The 19393-nt window shown below is 36.7% G+C and overlaps 11 protein-coding genes and 6 pseudogenes across 17 annotated transcripts, besides 1 other annotated feature; 7 read left to right on the top strand and 10 right to left on the bottom strand.

Moving 5' to 3' along the window:
* Nucleotides 1-19393: part of a mobile genetic element that runs on past both edges of the window.
* TVAGG3_0376250 (uncharacterized protein) lies at nt 159-560 on the top strand (the record flags this gene model as incomplete). The annotated part of the gene is made up of 1 exon (XM_051231944.1): nt 159-560. The coding sequence occupies one exon, from the start codon at nt 159-161 to the stop codon at nt 558-560; it is 402 nt and encodes a 133-aa protein (XP_051101674.1).
* On the top strand, nt 580-735 carry TVAGG3_0376240 (uncharacterized protein; the record flags this gene model as incomplete). The annotated part of the gene is made up of 1 exon (XM_001328772.1): nt 580-735. The coding sequence occupies one exon, from the start codon at nt 580-582 to the stop codon at nt 733-735; it is 156 nt and encodes a 51-aa protein (XP_001328807.1).
* TVAGG3_0376230 (phage tail repeat-like family) lies at nt 754-1338 on the top strand (the record flags this gene model as incomplete). The annotated part of the gene is made up of 1 exon (XM_051231943.1): nt 754-1338. The coding sequence occupies one exon, from the start codon at nt 754-756 to the stop codon at nt 1336-1338; it is 585 nt and encodes a 194-aa protein (XP_051101673.1).
* TVAGG3_0376220 (DNA/RNA polymerases family) lies at nt 1383-3521 on the top strand (the record flags this gene model as incomplete). Its single annotated transcript, XM_051231942.1, has 1 exon — nt 1383-3521. One exon carries the CDS (start codon nt 1383-1385, stop codon nt 3519-3521), a length of 2139 nt encoding a protein of 712 aa, XP_051101672.1.
* Nucleotides 3666-3927, top strand: TVAGG3_0376210 (annotated as a pseudogene). The gene has a single exon. A coding segment is annotated over exon 1 (262 nt).
* TVAGG3_0376200 (HNH endonuclease family) lies at nt 3977-4540 on the bottom strand (the record flags this gene model as incomplete). The annotated part of the gene is made up of 1 exon (XM_051231941.1): nt 3977-4540. One exon carries the CDS (start codon nt 4538-4540, stop codon nt 3977-3979), a length of 564 nt encoding a protein of 187 aa, XP_051101671.1.
* Nucleotides 4711-5192, bottom strand: TVAGG3_0376190 (annotated as a pseudogene). Its single transcript has one exon. A coding segment is annotated over exon 1 (482 nt).
* On the bottom strand, nt 5323-5712 carry TVAGG3_0376180 (uncharacterized protein; the record flags this gene model as incomplete). The annotated part of the gene is made up of 1 exon (XM_051231940.1): nt 5323-5712. One exon carries the CDS (start codon nt 5710-5712, stop codon nt 5323-5325), a length of 390 nt encoding a protein of 129 aa, XP_051101670.1.
* Nucleotides 5986-6389, top strand: TVAGG3_0376170 (uncharacterized protein; the record flags this gene model as incomplete). The annotated part of the gene is made up of 1 exon (XM_051231939.1): nt 5986-6389. A coding segment is annotated over one exon (404 nt), but the record flags the coding sequence as incomplete, so codon positions are not given.
* Nucleotides 6598-6798, bottom strand: TVAGG3_0376160 (uncharacterized protein; the record flags this gene model as incomplete). Its single annotated transcript, XM_051231938.1, has 1 exon — nt 6598-6798. One exon carries the CDS (start codon nt 6796-6798, stop codon nt 6598-6600), a length of 201 nt encoding a protein of 66 aa, XP_051101668.1.
* TVAGG3_0376150 (organellar and viral DNA polymerase type B) lies at nt 7409-8323 on the top strand (the record flags this gene model as incomplete). Its single annotated transcript, XM_051231937.1, has 1 exon — nt 7409-8323. The coding sequence occupies one exon, from the start codon at nt 7409-7411 to the stop codon at nt 8321-8323; it is 915 nt and encodes a 304-aa protein (XP_051101667.1).
* TVAGG3_0376140 lies at nt 8760-9620 on the bottom strand (annotated as a pseudogene). The gene has a single exon. A coding segment is annotated over exon 1 (861 nt).
* TVAGG3_0376130 (uncharacterized protein) lies at nt 10756-11991 on the bottom strand (the record flags this gene model as incomplete). The annotated part of the gene is made up of 1 exon (XM_051231936.1): nt 10756-11991. One exon carries the CDS (start codon nt 11989-11991, stop codon nt 10756-10758), a length of 1236 nt encoding a protein of 411 aa, XP_051101666.1.
* Nucleotides 12020-12807, bottom strand: TVAGG3_0376120 (annotated as a pseudogene). The gene has a single exon. A coding segment is annotated over exon 1 (788 nt).
* Nucleotides 13725-14434, bottom strand: TVAGG3_0376110 (annotated as a pseudogene). The gene has a single exon. A coding segment is annotated over exon 1 (710 nt).
* TVAGG3_0376100 (uncharacterized protein) lies at nt 14571-14879 on the bottom strand (the record flags this gene model as incomplete). The annotated part of the gene is made up of 1 exon (XM_051231935.1): nt 14571-14879. A coding segment is annotated over one exon (309 nt), but the record flags the coding sequence as incomplete, so codon positions are not given.
* Nucleotides 16386-18536, bottom strand: TVAGG3_0376090 (annotated as a pseudogene). The gene has a single exon. A coding segment is annotated over exon 1 (2151 nt).

Genomic DNA, 19393 nt, shown 5'->3' with positions numbered 1-19393 from the left:
ATGGTGGTCCATCTTCTCTATACCTCGGAATGTTTTCCAAGATATCCATAAACCAAGCATTTGGTGTTGAACTAAAGATTTTTACATGAGTGCTTTCTTTGTCGCTTTAGAAACATAGGGGTCCTTGTTTGGATTCGTCATTTTTTACCCTATAAGAAATGGGTTTATTTGGCGCATTAGCAGGAGTTGCATCCAGATTTTTGCCCGCAGTGGGAACAATAGCCAGAGGTGTATTTGGAGTTGGAAGGAAGATTTTGAGTACATTAGGTATACTTAAAGAGAAAGCACAACCTATTATACAAACTGTACAGAAAGGTTGGGATGTAGCACGAGATGCAGCAAATCTTATTCCAAATCCTGAAACAAGAGGAAAAGTTCAAGGATGGATGGACAATGTAGGAAGACAAGCAGGAAACTACTATAACAAAGCAAATGACTACTATAACCAAGCAGGACACTATATGGACCAAGGTGAAAGATTCTTTAACAGAGGATATAACCATGCACAACAATGGGTAAACAATAACCAACCTCAACCGCCTCAAACTTGGGGAATGTAAAGTTTTTTACTGAGATGAAATGAACAATACAGCATTGAGACAAATGGGTTCAAGATGGATTTGTCGGCTTCCAGCAGTTACACAACCACGTGTTTGTCAAGTTCTTCCTATACCTCAGGAAGTTTTAGACCGACTTAAAAAACCTAAACAACCAGTTGAAAACAAAACAAACTAAAATTTTTACTGAGATGAAATGACCGAAGAAGTTGAAACGGTAGATTTGACACCACAAACAAAAAGTTCAGAACCATTGTCAAAACCTGTCAAAGAACTTACAGATGAAGAGAAAAATTCAATAATAGAAAGTGCCAGGTCTGGAAATACAAACCCTAACTACAAAGTCACTTTTCATAGAAATGGAACGGCTAGTATCTCAAAAAAGAAACAGACTCTCACAAATAAAATATTGAAGTCTGAAGGAGCTTTCGAGACAACAGATGGAAAAGTTTACTTCACTGACCAACAGTTCATTATAGAACATCTCATTGACTTAGAGTCGAAATATTCTAAACTTTACAACAAACACAAAAAGTTGAAAGGAAAACAAAAACAGATGGCATATGATATTTATGAAGATGTTGACGACACAACCATACCTGCAAGTGAGGTAAAGTCAGAGGAACCGAAAAGTGACGAAAAACCGATAGAAGAAGAAAAACCAAAAACTGAAGATAAACCAAAACCAAAGTTTAGTTTCCAAACTAAACCAAGTCAACCTTCATTAGCTGGTATGGGTTGGCGTCAAAGACTTATGGCAGCAGGTGGTTATGTAAAGTAAAGAAAAAACATTTTTTTATTTTTATAAAAATGCCCCCGTATAGAATGGATAGAAGGTCTGCTAGAATAAAAGCAGAGTTAGAAAGATATGGTTGGAGAGTTTCAAAGAAGTTTAAATATAGGAAGGGAAGACCCATAAAAGTCTATGACAAATTGTCTGGTCTTCGCTATGAAATGGACTTAGAAACAGCACGCGCAAATTATCCAAACAGATTAGAGAGGTTAGAAGAAGAACGTCTTATGGACATGCCTTTCGATGTTAGTGAGCCTCAAGTTGAAGGACACGACGGCTTTGCCAGATTCTACTGGAAACATGACGAACAATTGCATCCTTTGAGAAGGAAAAAAGGAAAAGGTGAAGACAAACATGCTCCCATGGAAAGAACAAGATATGCATATGAAAAGTACCGTGAAGTTAGAAGTCAAATTACATCTGGTCGAACCTTTACAGTAAACTTTGACGAAGGAAAGAACAAAGAAGGCTTCATGGGTGTACTTGCTGCCATACAAGATGGAAATAAGAAAGGATACAATCTCAGATTGACCATAACAGATTTGGATGGTCACATTTACTATGCACATGGCAATGTCACAACAGCTGCAATGCTTCTTGACGCTTTCAAGACTACAAAGAGAGAACAAATGGTTGACTCCGACTCAGACATTTTGAATGCAATTGAAGGAATTGCAAGTGTAAAATTTGAATGGTACCAACCGAACCCTCAAGCAGTCAGACAACATGCTGGATACTTCCCGTTCATAAATAAGTCTGACATTGACTTGACAAGGTATGGAATTTACAATTCAATTGAAACAATTGTCAATGAACCTTGTATTCTTACATGTCTCAGGAACTCTGGTCTTGTTACAGATGAGAAGATGAAGTATCTTGAGTCATGTGTGAAGACAAGGTACATTCTCAGAGGTCAATTGGCAAAAATTGCACCGTTGGCAAATGTGAATATCCGAGTCAACATACCTACAGCTAAAGGTTCTTCACATGACGACTATGTTGTTGACTTCAAATTGCCATGGTTGAAGATTGTACTTGTCCACAACCACTTCATGTTGAACGAAAGTCTTACAAACCCATTGTTCGGAAAAGGCAAGTGCAACATTGTCAGAGCTGTTAACATTCTTTTCGAGAAAGGCTTGTTGGAACCAATTCCAGATGACAAGCTGACAGAAACTTTTGTACCAAAAGACGAAACAAACTTTTCATTGTTAGCAAGACCAAAAGTTGTTCCAGACAAAGTTCTAGTACAAAAGAAGTACACAGTTCCAAAAGGAGTTGGATTGTTCGGATACCAACCTGAACCAGAAGAACTTCCAATGAGGTTGCAAGAACTTCAAGATGCTATAAACAAACTTCCATTGAGAAATCCAATCGACGTCAAATTGTATTGGAGAGCATCAGAGTTAGCTCAGAAGGTTTTATATGAAACAGGTTGCTTCGACGATGTTTATGAGATAACAGGAGAAGTTTCTCAGAAGATAAGAGACTCGCTTGAATTTCCACGAACTGGTCCGATTGGATGCGACAAGTTCGACTCAGATGAAAAGATATACTATGTCGACCTTAACGCTGCATACATGAGGTTTGTCCAATATATCCCGACTGGAATTCCAAACGAAGACGGTGAGTTCCCAGGAAGGAACTATACAGTTGGAAAAGTCATACAACAACTGTATGATATTAGGAAAGCTTCAAACCCCAAACTTGCAATGACACTCAAATTGCTTATGAATTCGACATGGGGATATTCCATAAAGAAACCTCAAGAGATGAAGAGTAAACATTATGAGAAGGTCGACAACTTTGTTGAAAGGTTTTCTCCTTTTGTTTTGAAGTACGAATTCACTCAAGGTCAAAGTGGCTTAGTAACCACATTAAAACCTATTGTCGAACATTGGTCCTATCCTCAGTTCGCAAAGGCAGTCCTTGACAACTACAACAAATTCTTCTCCGAAGTCAAATCCAAAGTGAAGGTTTACTATGAGAACATTGACGCACTCATGACGAACGAAGAAGGATACAACAAACTCATTGAAATGGGTTTAGTCGGTGAAAAGATGGGTCAATTCAAATTGGACAAAATTTTCACCGAAGTTCATGTCCTCTCCAAGCGTAAGTACTGGGGCATACTTGAAGACGGCACAGAAATAAAACATTGCATGAAATAAAAATTTTTATTCGAATTTGAATCGGACAGGTCGAGTTACACCATTCTTGGTCTCAAACTCATATATAACCTGTTTGTTTGTATTTTCGTCGACTATGGCACGAGACACGAACATTGACCAAACGGACAAAAAGTGTCATTTCAGATGGTCCCGCAGCCAATCGCATTCGAGCACTTCGAAGAAGCCTTACGTTCCAAGGGAGAGGGTGTCTGGTGCAAGGCAGAGGTCATGAGACTCTACGAGCAGTACATCCTCAATGCCTGGGAGGACAAATCGTCCTTGGAATGGCAATTCTACCAACTCCTCTGGGACGACCTCCTAGCAACTGGGATGACGAAAGAGTCCAATTCAGGGTCAGGAACTACTTGTCCAAATTACCCTTAATTTAACCCACTTAATGAACTAAACACCTAAATTTACTCGGGGTTTCCCCCTAAAATAAAATTTTTTTACTCTTAGAACCACTCGAGGTTCTCCTTACGGTTGTTGAGCTTGTCACCGTCAATGTGTCTGACCCTCGTCTTCTTGTCTGGATTTGGAACCCATTGAATTGCGACAAGCTTGCCCATGGAGATTGAACCGCGATTCCGAAGGTTAAGGTTCAAGTGTCCCAAGTTGTTGAGGACTGGGGTAAGAACCTTGCCTGTCTCCTTGTTGCGGATTTGATATGGGTAGGGTTGGGAAATTTCGTAAGCGTCATCGGCAACAAGGGTTGCCCAAACTTCCTCTTCTTCGTGTTTCTCTTCTTCCTCTTCTTCCTCTTCTTCTTCGTGTTTCTCTTCTTCCTCGACAATTCCTTCTTCAATTTGGTACTCACGAATTACGGTGTTGGAGGTTCTGTCCTTTCCGAGTACCTTCCAGATGGCGTCTATCTCTTCGAAGAAACGGTAGATGAGTCTGGCAAGGTCTCGGTTCTCTCTCTCGTAATTGCGCAAGGTTTCCGTCAAATCATTCAGGCATTTCTCATTGGAAGCTTGGTTCATGAGGAACTCACCTTTAAGTCCCTTCATCTCTTCCATAAGACTACTTTGGAGAGTCTTAACGGTGTTTGTCAGATGAGCTTTCAAATTCAAAATTTGAATTTGAACTGGGCGCTTGTCTGGCAACATTGAAAGGACATCTGCCATTGTGTTCGGCTTCGGTGCTTGTTCGGACATCGAAAAAATGAAGTGGTTTGAGAATGACGGTTTTACTTCAAAAAGCTTGTTATGACGGTTAAGTCATACAACAAGTTTAAAATAATATCTTGTTCTTCTTCTGAACGTTTGTTGTCTCTTCCGATAAAAGTTTCGAACATGAGAACCAAAAAACGTTTTTTGAGATTGCGGAAGAGTTCAGGCAAACGTTCATATTCTGGATATGTTGGGAGCAGTTCAAAACATCTGAGCTGACTTTCGGACAAAATTGGGACAATGTCAGAAAATTCATCTTTGGTCGGACTGCTTGAAGGTAAGTCCCTTACATGTAAGTAGCTCTGGTAAAGTCTTCTCATTTCTGCTAACTTTTGGAGTATAGCTTCGTAGTTTAGAAGTTTTAATTTTAATTGTCTTATTCCACTCTTTACTTCTAAACGGTAAGTATCCATGAGGTCAAGAGTAGCTTTGGTAGCTTTAAGTGGAGCTATCTGTTCCTTGACTTGTGCAATTTTGGTTGCAATTGTGGTTTGAGCTCCTTCAAGTTCGCCGTCTATGTCGTTCTCAACGCCTTCAACCATGGCTTGAAACTCTTCATCGGTCCATTGAGATTGGTGTGGGACGAATTTAACTTGCTTCATTCAAAAAATGAAAAAAAATGTTTTTACTCAAAACGTTAAGGTTGACTGAACTGGTTGGATGTCGCCTTCACAGGTTATGTAGAACGGCTGACCCGAGAAGTGAAGGAGAGACTGAATTGCCAATTTCATATGGGGTAGGGGGTTCTCCTTGTTTGGTATTTTTATCCAAGGACGTTTGTTTAGGAACTTAACAAGAGCTTCTCTTTTGGCGTCCTTTATGTCGTCGTAGGCTGTCCCGTCTGGTATTTGAATTGGAATTCCAGTCGAAGTCTCGAGCTGAAGTGTAGACCTTCCAGAAATACTGGTGAACTTGACCTTGGGCTTCATTACCCTGCGCAAGTACTGCTTAACAACTTCATTTATCTCTATAAGGTAAATTGCCTCGTCAAATCCTTCTGGCATTCCGAGTCCTTCCATCCGACAGGAAAATATTTTCCCGACAACTGGAAAATATTTTCCGGACAACTGGAAAAAATTTTCCCGACGACAGGAAGAACTCTTCCAGTTGTCCGTCCGTAAACCATTCAAATTTTCGAAAATTGAGAACTTTTTGGTCGAACTTCAGGAAAAGTTTTTCCTTCCGACAGAAAAAGTTTTTCCTTCCGACAGGAAAAGTTTTTCCTTCCAACAGGAAAGGTTTTTCCTTCCAACAGGAAAGGTTTTTCCTTCCGACGGTTAAGCCACAAACAGATGTCCGACGTACCACCAACCGAGCCCATTCCCAAACCAGAGGAACCTAAAGCACCAGCCCCTGCACCTCAGCAACCTCAGTTCCAGCAAGTCCCTCCACCAAATTACTACCAATTTCCACCTCAAGGTTACTACCTACCACAAGGCTTCCCGAACTACCCTCCTCCTCAGCCTATGCCTTACTTCCCCAACCCTTGGATGTTCCAACAAGCTCCACCCCAGCAATTCCAATCTCAATCCCAATCGAAGAGAGACCAAGAGTTCGAAGAAGGTCTGAACCGTTTACGCAAAGATTATGCCACAGCCCCGATGGAAGACGACAGGCTTTCAGTCTCTTCCCTCAAATCGACCGATTCGACTCGTACCACAGATTCGGTTCGTGACCGTGAAGACTACCTCAAGCAGTCTGAGAGACTCTTCATCCTACAACCATTTACAGTTGGAGCTCTCAAGAACATGCGCAATTACGAAGGTCAGACACCAGCTGGAGACCGCAAAACAGACGTACTCGCAAGAGCAGTCCAACTGGTCAAGACAAAGACGAGATAGTTGACTTCATTCTTGCAGCTTGCCCATACAAGTAAAAAAATAAACAATTACGAGTTAAACTTTTTACTCTTTCTTTTCTGAGTTGTTTAGAGCTGGTTTCTCTTGTAGGAACCTTTCGTACTCTTCCATGGTCATGTAATTGCGAATTTGGTACGCAATTCCAGGTTCGTTGTTTTTGAACCTTACGTATGTAACGCTTCCATCCTCCTCAGGGAAGTAAGCTGCTAACATCTGACCAAGTTTTCTCGGTGACTCGGAGCTCATAAAAATGTCACTTTTTAAACGTTAAGTTTTTAGTCTTATTTTACCCTTATTTTACCCTTTGTTTACCCTTTGTTTGTCAAGGTAGTATTGGAGTGCAATTTCTCCAAATTCTCTGTGTCGGAGTTCTTCAGCATTTTCCAAGGTGTACCTGGAGAACTCAAAGAAGTTGTCAAGAAGATACTGCCATGCTGCTCTTCTGAGTTCGTCGGTATTTTGGAAGTGTTGCACCTTCGAGTCTTCGGACATGAAAAAATAACACTTTTTCTATTAAACCGTTTACAATTTGAATTTTGTTGCTGAATTCAGCAAAAATATAATTTAGGGTAGAAGGTTAGATATAACCTCTTTTCTAACCTCTTTTCTAACCTCATGAATTTTCATGAATTTTATACAGAAAATGCTTGTTTTGAGGTCGAGCCACTTTTGGCTCCACCGTATTCTTTCAACCAAAACTCATGAATTCGGCAAAAATATATTTTAGGGTAGAAGGTTAGATATAACCTCTTTTCTAACCTCTTTTCTACCCTCTTGAATTTGTCATGAGTTTTCCCGAAATAAAAAATAAAGTTGGTTTTTTTAAAAAAATATTTTTTATTTTTATTGTAAGAACATGTTAGCAACAACAGCACCAAACTCGTTAGTCATGAACCCAACTTCAATGTTAGTAGAGATGAAAAGCTTCATTCCTTCTTCATATACTTTCGAAACAAAAATCCAGAAGATAAAGCAAGAACTTTTAACAAGTACTTTGGACTGTTGTGCGAAAGATGAAACAAATGAACAGTATCTTTATGAAATGCAGGATATTATTGACCATTTACCCAAATTGCCTGAAATTCAGCAACAAAAGCTCACTATTCCTGAATTCGATGAAATAGAAGTCAAAGCAACTGACTCAGTAGAAATAAAGAAGTTCATACGAAAGGTAAACTATGAGTTTCTTGGATTTCATTGCAACCACAAAGTCATGGACAAAGATTGCGATATGGTATATAAGAACATCTCTGACATATACAAATCTGGGGAGTTTAAGACCTACGACAACTTTGTTTCGTTAGTTGCAAAATGTGTTTGGGAAATAAGAGATAAAGATAGAAGAGGTAAGGTATGGAATGAACAGATAAAACCAGCAACTTTTGAGTTAAAGAAAACCATTGACGCCTTAGTCATACTAGCAGGTAAGGTTTCAGAATATAACGCAAAAATGAACCCACAATGTTCTAAATGTAAAGCAGCAATGAGGAAATATAACTACTCCGTCAAAGAGATAGAACGTATGAGAAACGACTATGCTGACTTAAAGAGGGAGGCAGAGAAACCAGCAGAAGATAAAATGGACATGTTGACATTTCTAAACAAAAACTATCCAACAGCTGACGATTTCCTTCTTTCAGATGTCAAGAAGAAATATAAAGAAACTTTCGGCATTGTGAAAACATTCGATGTACTGACAGAAGAAATAGAAGCTACGAAATTGTTTAGAATTTCACGAATTCACAATGTTTACCATGTAAAACGCTTATAAAATAACTGGGGTAGAAATGAGGTTAGATATCGGGTTAGATATACCCATCTACCCTAAAATATATTTTTATTGAATTCAGCAACAAAATTCTGAGTAAAATAATTTTTAGGGCTTGTGTCAAACCGTTGAGTTTTCACAAAATTTAAAAAATAACGTTTACCATGTGAAACGTTTATAAAATAACTGGGGTAGAAAAGAGGTTAGAAAAGAGGTTATATCTAACCTTCTACCCTAAAATATATTTTTATTGAATTCCGTATGAAATTTCATGAAGAACAGCGAGTAGTGAAAAAACCCTGGTCGCCAAAACTCTTTATTTTTCAAGCTTGACTTTTTACAATTTGAACTTTGTTTGCGTAGATATGAATTCTGAAAGAAGTATGAGGGTCTTGTATGACTTTGTACTTCTCCCATAGTTCATGTCTGTCAAACTTACCTGCCATGGACTCTTTCATAAGTTCCATGAAATCGTCTTCGGACAATCCAGGGAAAAGTATGATATCAGTAAGTATTCTCTTTACATCCTTACTTAAACTCTTGGCTGTCTGTACACAAATGACAACTGAAATGTTAAAGTGTCTGAGCTTCTTGAGAATTCGACACATGTCTTGTTCTCTGTTCTTTAACAAAGGATGAGAAGCAAAGTCATCTAAGATAAGAAGACATCTATGAGGGTAAGTCTTCCAATCGTAAGATTGCAATTTCTTCGAAATGTATTCTATCTCTTTCTGTTTGTTTCTGAAGTGTTTCTTCTCTAATATTCTCTGCATTTCCTCATTTGGGTCTTTAAACTTAGAATTTATATACTCATTTATAGCATTATACTTCAAAACTCTTCTTTGGTACTTCTTTATCCAATCTAACAACTCAGTATCCTTTATACATACTAACTTAGACTTCTTTATAATACTTTTGAACGAATTGACGGTTTGGTCAAATTGACCAGAAGTCGAACAAATAACAACTAACTCATAGAATGGGTTCTTCTCATCTAGTTCTTGTTTTGTGCAGCCATTTTAAGATAAGTGAAGTCTTACCCGACCCAGGTGGTGCAATTAGACCTGTTATAACCATTCTGAGCAAATAAGAACTTTTCATGTATAGGCTTTATCTGAGCATTTTCTAACTTCCTCTTGTTCTTGTTTAAAACATTCTCAAATTTCTTGTCAATGTCAGCAAACTTTTTTTCTAACATATTTTTAGAAAAATTAAAAATTTTATCTTTTAGAAAATGTCTAGCGATTTCGCTATCTATATTCGAGACAAACTTTTCGACTCTAAAACTTCTGTCGACCATAAAATCTTACATAGTGTAAACAAGAAAGGTGAATTTGTTCTAAAGTTCTGTTTCTGGGAATATGACAAAACCATAAAACATTAGGCAGAGAAGTCTTTAAGTTTGTCAATGACAGACTTGTTGACAGAGATGACGCCGATTGGAAAGATGAAGTCCAACAAAAGTTCTTAGAATGCAAAGAAGGCACATGCGCTGTTCTTGAAGATGAAATAGAAACAGAATAGAAGAGCTATTAAAGGACAAAGAACTTTTACATAAATATGGTTGCGCCAAATTTGACATAACTCCACCAGAGAAAGAAGAGAAGAAAAGAAAGAAAAGAAAGTAGAAGAAAAGAAAGTAGAAGAAGAGAAGAAAGAACCTGAACCAGTTCCAGAGAAAAAGAAATTTGACATGTAAAAATAAAATTTTATTTTTAGAACATTTCTGGGTCAATGTCAATGTTCTCTTCCTCTTTAGGAGCAAACACTGGCTTAGACTCTAAAATCTTTTTACCCAATTTACCTTGAACTTCAACTATCTTAGACTCATAATATTCATAGTCGTCTGCTTTTCTTTGGTTCATAAGGTATAACAAGTTTGTATGCTTTGCCTTCTTTAAGGTTTGAGAAACCTTCTGTCAAAATTTTCTTTGACTGCTAACAAACCTTCTATGTCTAAGTCTTCAAATTTCGCACCATTTTTAGTCAAATAGCAAACTTAACTGGTTCGATGTTCCAAACTTTGTCAAATGTAGACTTTTCAAAATGGTAGAAGTAAACATTCAAATAGCGAATGGGTCTAGTTCTTCTTTAAGTCCTGACATATATTTGTTGACTGAAATATATTTCGTCATCTTTTCTATCGGATAAAAAATATTTTTTTTAAATTTACTCATAAAAATTATTTCTTTCTATATTTGCCATTCCGAACTTCGAAAAGATGTTTATACCAGCATAGAATTTTTCTCTAGAGCTTAGTCTTATATCGTTTTCATGACAATATTTTCTATATTCTTCATATAAAGCCTTTTTTTCATACATTTCATAAGGACAATCTAACCAGAATAGCGCATATCTATTTTCGTTATCTAGGTCTGTTCCAACAAACTCAGCGTACATTTCAAATAAAATAAAAATATATATATTTTTAAAATTTACTCAGAAAAATTTTTCTTTGTATATACGCCGTTCTGTATGTCTAAAAGATTTTTGACATTTGCCAAGAATGTACGTTTAGAAGCTGCCATATAACCATATTCTTGACAATACTGTTTATATTCATCGTACAATGACCTTTCATCTAAACACTCAAAGTCGCTTTCTTCTATGAACAGTTCATATACACTCTTGTTTGCTTCTAACAATGTTTGTCTTTCTTCGGTATGTGGAATTTGTCTTGGATTGAACTTAGAAATATCTAATGTCATGAAATATGAGAACAAGTGGTTGTAAAAGTCAGATGTCAAAGTTTCTGCTAAGTCGTCAAAATATTCTGTATCTTGCATATGAGAATCTGACGTTCTGACAACTACATATCTTCTGTCAGAACTTTCTAACTTCATCGGAACAGTATTGTTTGAAACCATAATGAAGTTTGCAACATTCTCACAAACTCTTTGGTCTTTATATTTTCTTTCAACAACTCCAACTTTGTCTGTTATAAGACTCTTCAAAGCATCTGAGTTCAAAACTTTTGTTGTATCTATACTTTGAAGTTCATTGCAAACTATAAGTTTCATATTCTCTATTGAAGAGTTAAATTTACCGCAGATGTTTTCTAAGTTTGTCATATTCGGATTCGAATAACCTTCTAACAGTTTGCACAAAATATCTGTAAAGAAAGTGTTCTTACCTGTTCCTTGTTTTCCAATTATAATGAGAGCAGTTTCATTTTTAGCACTTGGATGTTGTAAGATGTTTGCAAACCAACATAAGATATACTCATAGACTCTTTCATTTCCATTGCATATAATTTCTTTGACATGGTCTAACCAAGCTTCTATAATATTTTCTTTCCATTCTACTTGTTCGTATTTATATCCAGTGAAGATAGAATAGAAGTTTGGAGAAGGTGTATAGAACTTTATACCTCGAACTGAAAAATCTTCTAACTTTGACAATAAGATATCCCAAGCATCTAACATCTTCATGCCAACTTGTACGACTTTTATTTTCTTAAGTTTCTGTCTACATTCTTGTTCTGAAACTATTGTCGCTTTAGGTTTGTTAAAGACAACATCCCATTCTTTCATGACATAACATTCTGGGGCAGAGTCAACATAAATGACTAAACGTTTCAAATTCTCGACTGCTTTGTTATAGTCTCGAAATGGACACATATTTCTGAACGCTTGGAAGTCATAAAAATCTGAAACATCTATTCTGTACATTTTTATAAAAATAAAAAAAATATTTTTTTTATTCTTGAGCTATTTGTTGCATTTGTTGTTCTTGAGCTATTTGTTGTTGAAGTTGTTCTTGTAATACAATACTTTCACCAGTTGCATCTTCCAATTCGAAACTTTCTGCCGTCATTGACAAGTACATAGGACATAAAAGTTTTACAGGAACAAAGTTTGCGTCGACTAAGGTTAAGTTTATGTTTGCTAAAGTGTTTGAGTTCACTAAAGCTGAAAACTCTGCATTCGAATGAACAATAGGCAAACCAGCAGAGAAAGTGTTGTTTATACGCATGAGTATCTTTTGGTCATAGTAGTTTCTGTCGACATTCGAATAACACTTTGAACCTAAGTTTGAAACAATATATAAAATAGGTGTGCTTAAAGTCAATGGAACAGATAGACCTTGTATGACACCTTTTCCTGTTATAGGAAACTGTTGGTAGTAAAAACCAGATATAAGTTTTGTATTATAGCTCATATCGTTTATACTAAACTCAGTCGGACATCCAAACATAATGAAACCTGCTCTAGTTGCAGCACATGTTACATCCGTCCTTAAAGTATTAAATAAGTCAACAAAACCTGTTGGTGGTATATCTGAGTAAGTATCTTCAAAGAAGTATTTTTTACCATTCACAACAACAAGTCTTCTGGTGTCAAAAGAGCAAAACAGGCTTTAGTCGTCATCGTGTTTAAGGTCAGTTTACAATATCGTCCTTGAGGACTTTGTAAGTTTGTTGTTATAGAATTATATGACTCAGGGTTTTTAGTCGTAATAGTATAAACCACTATGTCTTCTGCCATTTACTTAGCAAGTAAATTTTAATGAAATGTTGTGGTCGTCAAATATTTTTATGACGTCTGGGAAACTATATTTTAAGTTCAACGTTTCACCTCCTTTCATAACGTATATCTTGTCAATGACATTATATGAAACACCACAGCAACTAACGTCGGTTCTATTTCTTTGATGTTTATATCGTCTGCCTCTGTCAAAAGTTTCAATAGTTCTTTCAAAATTTCATGAGGTGCGATGACATATGAGTTCACTTTTACAGGGTTGTGTTCGACCAAGTTTAACATTATACCTAAAGCTTGACAAATCTTCTCCTGAGTTTTAAGTTTGTCTTTAAGTTGTTGGTAGTCGTTTCGAATATCTGCAACAGAACTTAACTCTCTGCTAACTTCAGGGTATGTTGGTTGTTCTTTTACAGGAACTATTGTTATACCATCTTCGTCCTCGTATGGTTTCCCCACTTCAACATCTCTTTCTTTGACATTGACAACAACACTTTGACTGTTTTGTTTGAGTTGGTGAATTTAACTTCACATCTGCCACCGCCATTAAACCTTTTGAAACACTTACGCTTCTATTTTTCGGAAATGACATTTTACTTAGAATAAAAAGATGGACGTATTTGAGTATCTCTTCGAATTGAAGCAAAACAAAGTTTACACACACAAACAATACAAATACATTGACAGAATAGTTCTTTATACAAACAATGGAAAATGTTATAGAATAGCAGTCTTTGCTGAACCAAAATATTTTCATAAAGCAAAGAAAGTTGGTATAACCGAGATGGTGAAAGTTCTTGACGTTGACAAAAATATAACAACAAAACTTACAGATATTTCTAAAGGAAAGTTTATAATACAATTTTATGTCAAAACTGGCGTACTGTCAATATTTGACGGAGAGAAGTCAGTTCAAGAACAACTTACTGACCTGCTGCCAAAATCTGCTCGATGGAAGCTGTCGTTATGCCAATCTGAGGAGCCCCAGCAGGTTTCATCGAACGAATCTTCAAAAGAGCATCTTCCGTGAAAAGTGCTATTGGTTTTGTAAACTTCTTTGCTCTCAGTTCATATGGACCGTCTCTGTCACCAGTATATTGTATTTGAACTGTACCAACAGTTGAAATACCACCCATAAAGTCTTCTGAGTCAGCAAATGGAATGCCAAGCCAAAAGTTTGAACGGTCTCCATTTGTATATTGAGTGTTTTGAGCTCCTGTATGGGTCCATACTTTCACATATGGCATAATAGAACTTTGCATTTCAGGGTTAATGGTTGTTGTGAAGTTGTTGTTAAAGTTCATAGCATCTAATGTCAAGTTGTATGACCTCATATCCTCAACTGTAGAATATTCTTCTCTTGGATAGTATTTGCCATCTATGTTTATATGGTATTTAATACCGGGTTGTAGAAACAAGAATAGTCATTTATAGTTCGTCTGAACAGTACAAACATAGTATCTGCATGTTTCATTGCAGTTGTTAAAGCAATATCTGTTCTTGCACCTGGGTCAGCACTTTGGTTTCCAACTTCACCTGCAAAGTCTTTGACAGATATTTGGTGTATAGGGAACATAAGTGGAACTGCAATATATTTGGCAGCTAAAGCATTTGAAATATCTGGGTCCAACATATAGACTGCAAGTCTGCTTTCTATTCTCTTGCATTCAAATTTTTCGCATGTGAACTTAACTGGGTCCCAAGCATCTCCAGCAGCATTGAAATAATAGTTTACTTCATTGTTGAGGTTTGAGAAACCAAAGTCTAAGTCAACTTTGTTTTTTGCAAAAGTCGGCGAATGACATTTTATTTGTTCCCACTACTTCTGTAAGAGTGAATGGGTCTTGTGTTGGTGCAATGACTAAGTTATTTTTGCTTGGAGTAAGTTCGATAGAAATTTTTCCTGCCCAGTTTGGCAAGTATCTTAAAAACCTGAAGATGAGGAAAGATGACAAAGGAACTCTAAGTTTCAATTTTACTTTGGTTACTGCTGCTGCAGTTTGTCCAGAAAGGTTAACATAAACTCCTGGAACGTTAGGGTCAAGTCTTCTTATTTTCTCAATAGTTGCATACTGGTCTGTTTGTTCTCTAGCTTGTGGTTGTACTGAGTTTCTCAAAGCGAACCATTCATAGTTTGCCCATGTTACTGTTTGAACTAAGTCAGAGTTAGAATATATCTTATATCCCATGAAAACTTCTGGAGCATATTGGTATCCGACATAGAAAATTCCATTGCAACCTTTCTTGTCAGACAACTTGGCAGAAGGTTTTATTTCAATGTCTTGTTCCACGTATAAGAAAGAGTTGTCAATAGAAATTATATGAAACCTGTCGCAAGCAATATCTACTGTTGTTGAAGAACCTTCTCCAAACTCACCTACGTTTCCATAAGAAACAGCAGTTGTATATTCGTAAGTTCCAGGAACTATTTCTGACCTTCTAATGGCATTGTCGCATTCGTTATACCATTCGGAAACATTTCCATTCATAGCATCCAAAACTGTTGGCGTTATATTCTGAGCGGCGTACATTTCATATGAGTAAAAATATAGAATAGTTGGATTTATATGTCATAATAGAACCCACGTGGACCAAGCTTTACTTTCTTCCTGACTGAGTTTTTAACTCTTCTTTTTCCTTCATTGCCCTCTGCTTGAAGTTGTTGCATCTTTGCATTATGTTCATCTAGTATGTTGCAAATTTCCCATGTCCTTTTTGCCTTTTGGCTCTGGTCGCCCATCTCAGGTAACCTATATCCTAGAAAGAGTTTGTCATAGTCTGTATTTGAGTCTTCGCGTATTGTTTGCATGACTCTTTCCTGAGTTTCCGGTTCAAGCTCTTCAAACAGTGCCTGTCCATATGGAATATGCTCGTTTCCAAATATATGTTTTTGTAGCCATTCTGGTTTTCTTTCCATGTTACCAACTATATCTTTTGTGAATGGGAAAGTTCTACCAATCTTTCAGTCTTGCGTCGTTTATTTCTGTAGTTGGTTTTATTTTGTCAAGGAACATGTTTTCAATACTAACATTTCATTTGGTACTGTCCATTTGAGTTTTCTTAAATATTCATCCCTTCTCGGTTCATTGTCTGCAAAGTAATTTTATGACATTTTGCAAACTTTCGTTTGCAAGGTCATGTACAATAGGTTCTCTTCCTTCTATCTCCCTAACTTTCTTTCTAAACTCTTCACCAAATATACCATCTTTATGGTTCTGTGTAGTTCTTTGAGATAATGTTTCTAGAACGTCAGGTGTTATATTTCCATCAGCCATGTTCATTTCATACTGGTTCAAAATATCTGCATCTTTCATATCTTTCAATGGCATTAAAGCCGCGCTTAAAATACAGCTATATCTGGTTCATTGACTTCCATTGCGTCTACAACTTCTTGGAATTGAGTTGTAAGTTTATGAACCACCTATCCGGTTAGCTTTATGACCCCATCTCATTGTAGTTCCATCGTCTGCAGAAACAAAAGTAGGTTTGTTTCCATCTTGGTTAGGTTCTGAATGAACTTTAAACAATGTTTCATTTCTATATGTTTTCTTGAAATTTAACCTTTTATCTTCACCGAGTTCATCCGAAGATTGAACGTTAAATGCTCGTAAGTAAAAAGGTTTGTTGTATTTGTGTACATTTTTTTTCAGTTCTTCCATTCTATGCTGAATATTTTCATCTGGTGCTGGAGTCTTTTGTATGTCGGCAAAAATTTTTCGATATTCTTCTACTATGTCAGCCGAATTTTTTTTAGACTCTTGGAAATATTCCATATTCTCCGCATACTCTTGTTGAGGGTCAAGATTTTTCGGCTGTTCCAAATCTTCATCTAGTTCTGTGAAGTTAGTTTCCAAAGGAGTGACTTGTTCGTTTCCTTCAGGCTCTTCTAGCTGTTGTTGCTGAACTATTTCTTCCATGTCTGGTTGTATCTGAACTATTTCTTCCTGTGGAGTTTCTTGTACCTCATCTGCTGGCATTTCATATATTCCGAGACCGTTTTTAACAATTTCCCTATCTACGTCATCCGCATTCATAAGCTTTTGTTCTTTCGTTCCGTCTCTATTTTTTACGCGTTTCATGACGAAAGTTGAATTGTCATTTAGCTCTGACATCAATATCTCGGAGTAAATTCATCCATGTCATTTGATGATATGCTATTAAATCATATCCCTTAGCGAGCTTGTATTTTCCAGGTTTGAGATTATATCCGTTTTGGTGCTGAGCCATAAAGCTAAATAGGTTCGGGTCAGTATTTCCTTCCTTGAACTTCCAATAGCTTCTTTATATCTGTCACTAAAGTCAACAGTATCTGGGAAACCACACTCTTCTTTAAGCATTTTTAAGAATTCTTGGTTTCCTTGTTCTCTACTTCTTTTATGTCCTTGCTCTGTTTGTGTTGGTTGTTGTGCTGGTTGTGGAGGTGGTTGTTGTGCTGGTTGTTGTGTTGGTTGTTGTGTTGGTTGTTGTGCTGGTTGTTGTGCATGCCTGTGTCTGTGTCCATGTGACGATGTAAATGTTCTAGGTAGTCCTGGTGCAGGTGCTTCTCTTGGAGGGTTTGGTGGTATATAAGTTCCACCAGCTGGCACATATGTTCCATCTGCAGCGTAATGTCCTACCTGACTTTTCGTTTTTAAGAAAGCATTTACTAGGTCTGTTTTGGTCTGTTGTAACTCTTTTTCTTGACTTTTCACAACAGTTGCTCTAACGGCGTCATAGGCACTTTGAACTGCCTGTCTCGTTGCTGCATCTGTTATTTCGTCATATTTTGTGCTACTTTTTTAACTCGTTGTCGAAACCTTCAGACTTCAGTTTCTTTCCAGATGGAAGTCGTTCACTTGTTTCACCTTACTATGAAGAGCTTCGAAAGCGTTCTTAAGTCAGCATTTGTTAAAGCTTCATTTGAACTATCTTCATCCGCTTGTATTTTTGTCCTTATTGACCCTATAAGTTGGGCTGCTTTAGCGTTGGCTTGGGCATCTAACCAGTCATTGTTAGCTTTTATATATTCTGCGCTTTTCATTGCCTTTTGCATGGCTGCGTCGTTATTTTTACTTTCTTGTGCTAAGTTTTCATACTGTACGGTTTGGTTTTGCAACTGTAAAAGTTTTTCTGCCTTTACATTTGCTTCAACTTCTTTTTTATACTCATCGCTATCCATATATGTCTTCAGGGCTTTTTGTTTTATCTCTTCATCTTTCAGTATTTTATATTGAGTAGTATGGTTTTTCAAATTTATGACATCTTGTTCCATTTTTGCTACTTCTGTTGCTTTTTCTGACACTTTTTTTGCATATTCCTCTGTACTTAGTTCTTTCAGTTGTTCTTCTTTCTTCTTTTTTCTCTACGTTTAACTCATTGAGTTTCTTTGTGTGTCTGTCATATTCTAGTTTCTTTTCGTTTTCACTTATTTGCTTCTGTATGTCTATGTTTGACTTTTTGACATCTGTTATTTGATTTTTGAGTGAACTCAAATTCATTTGACTTTGAGGGTTATAGGCTGTTCCGTCTGCAGCTCCACCATAGCCTGCCATTTTCGCTAAAAGTGCCGCTCTTAAACCTCCACTCTGTGCACCAACAACTCGGTTTAAAAGCATAGGATTGCTTGACATTTGTTGCAACATAGTGGGGTCATTCAGCATTTGTTGTTGCAACTGTTGTTGTGGTGTCAGTTTTACTATTGGATGTTTCAATGCTCTCTTCCTCTTACGTATATTCTTACGTAGCTTACGTGGCATTTTAAGTGAAGTTAAAAAGCGGTTTTTGACAGATGTTTTATTGTGACTTCTTCGTAAAGACTTTGTTGAGATTTCTTCGTAAATGACCCAAAAATATATTTTAGGGTAGAAGGGTATATCTACCCCGTTTTCTACCCTCATTTCTACCCTCTTGAATTTTCATGAATTTCTTCGTAAAGACTTTGTCAAGACTTCTTCGTAAAGACTTTGTTGAGATTTCATCGTAAAGACTTTGTTAAGACTTCTTCGTAAAGACTTTGTTGAGATTTCATCGTAAAGACTTTGTTAAGATTTCTTCGTAAAGACTTTGTTGAGATTTCTTCGTAAATGACCCTAGTAGTATATTTTTGGTGTAAATTTCATGAAAATTCAAGAGGGTAGAAAAGAGGGTAGAAAACGGGGTAGATATACCCTTCTACCCTAAAATATATTTTTGGGTCATTTACACTCATGAACTTTCTTGTCTATGTTTTGTTAAGATTTCTTCGTAAAGACTTTGTTAAGACTTCTTCGTAAAGACTTTGTTGAGATTTCATCGTAAAGACTTTGTTAAGATTTCTTCGTAAAGACTTTGTTGAGATTTCTTCGTAAAGACTTTGTCAAGATTTCTTCGTAAATGTTTTGTCAAGACTTCTTCATAAAGACTTTGTCAAGATTTCTTCGTAAATGTTTTGTCAAGACTTCTTCATAAAGACTTTGTCAAGACTTCTTCGTAAAGACTTTGTCAAGACTTCTTCGTAAATGTTTTGTTAAGACTTCTTCGTAAAGACTTTGTCAAGACTTCATTTATACTCATTCATCCTCAGGGCTAGAAGGCACGAAGTGCCTGGAAGCCCCACTACCTTTTTTTTTTTTTT

This window comes from Trichomonas vaginalis, chromosome V (assembly GCF_026262505.1).
Source record: "Trichomonas vaginalis G3 chromosome V, whole genome shotgun sequence".
NCBI lineage: Eukaryota > Parabasalia > Trichomonadida > Trichomonadidae > Trichomonas > Trichomonas vaginalis.
The sequence above is the reverse complement of the archived record's forward strand: the minus strand, read 5'-3'. Positions and strand labels throughout refer to the sequence as shown.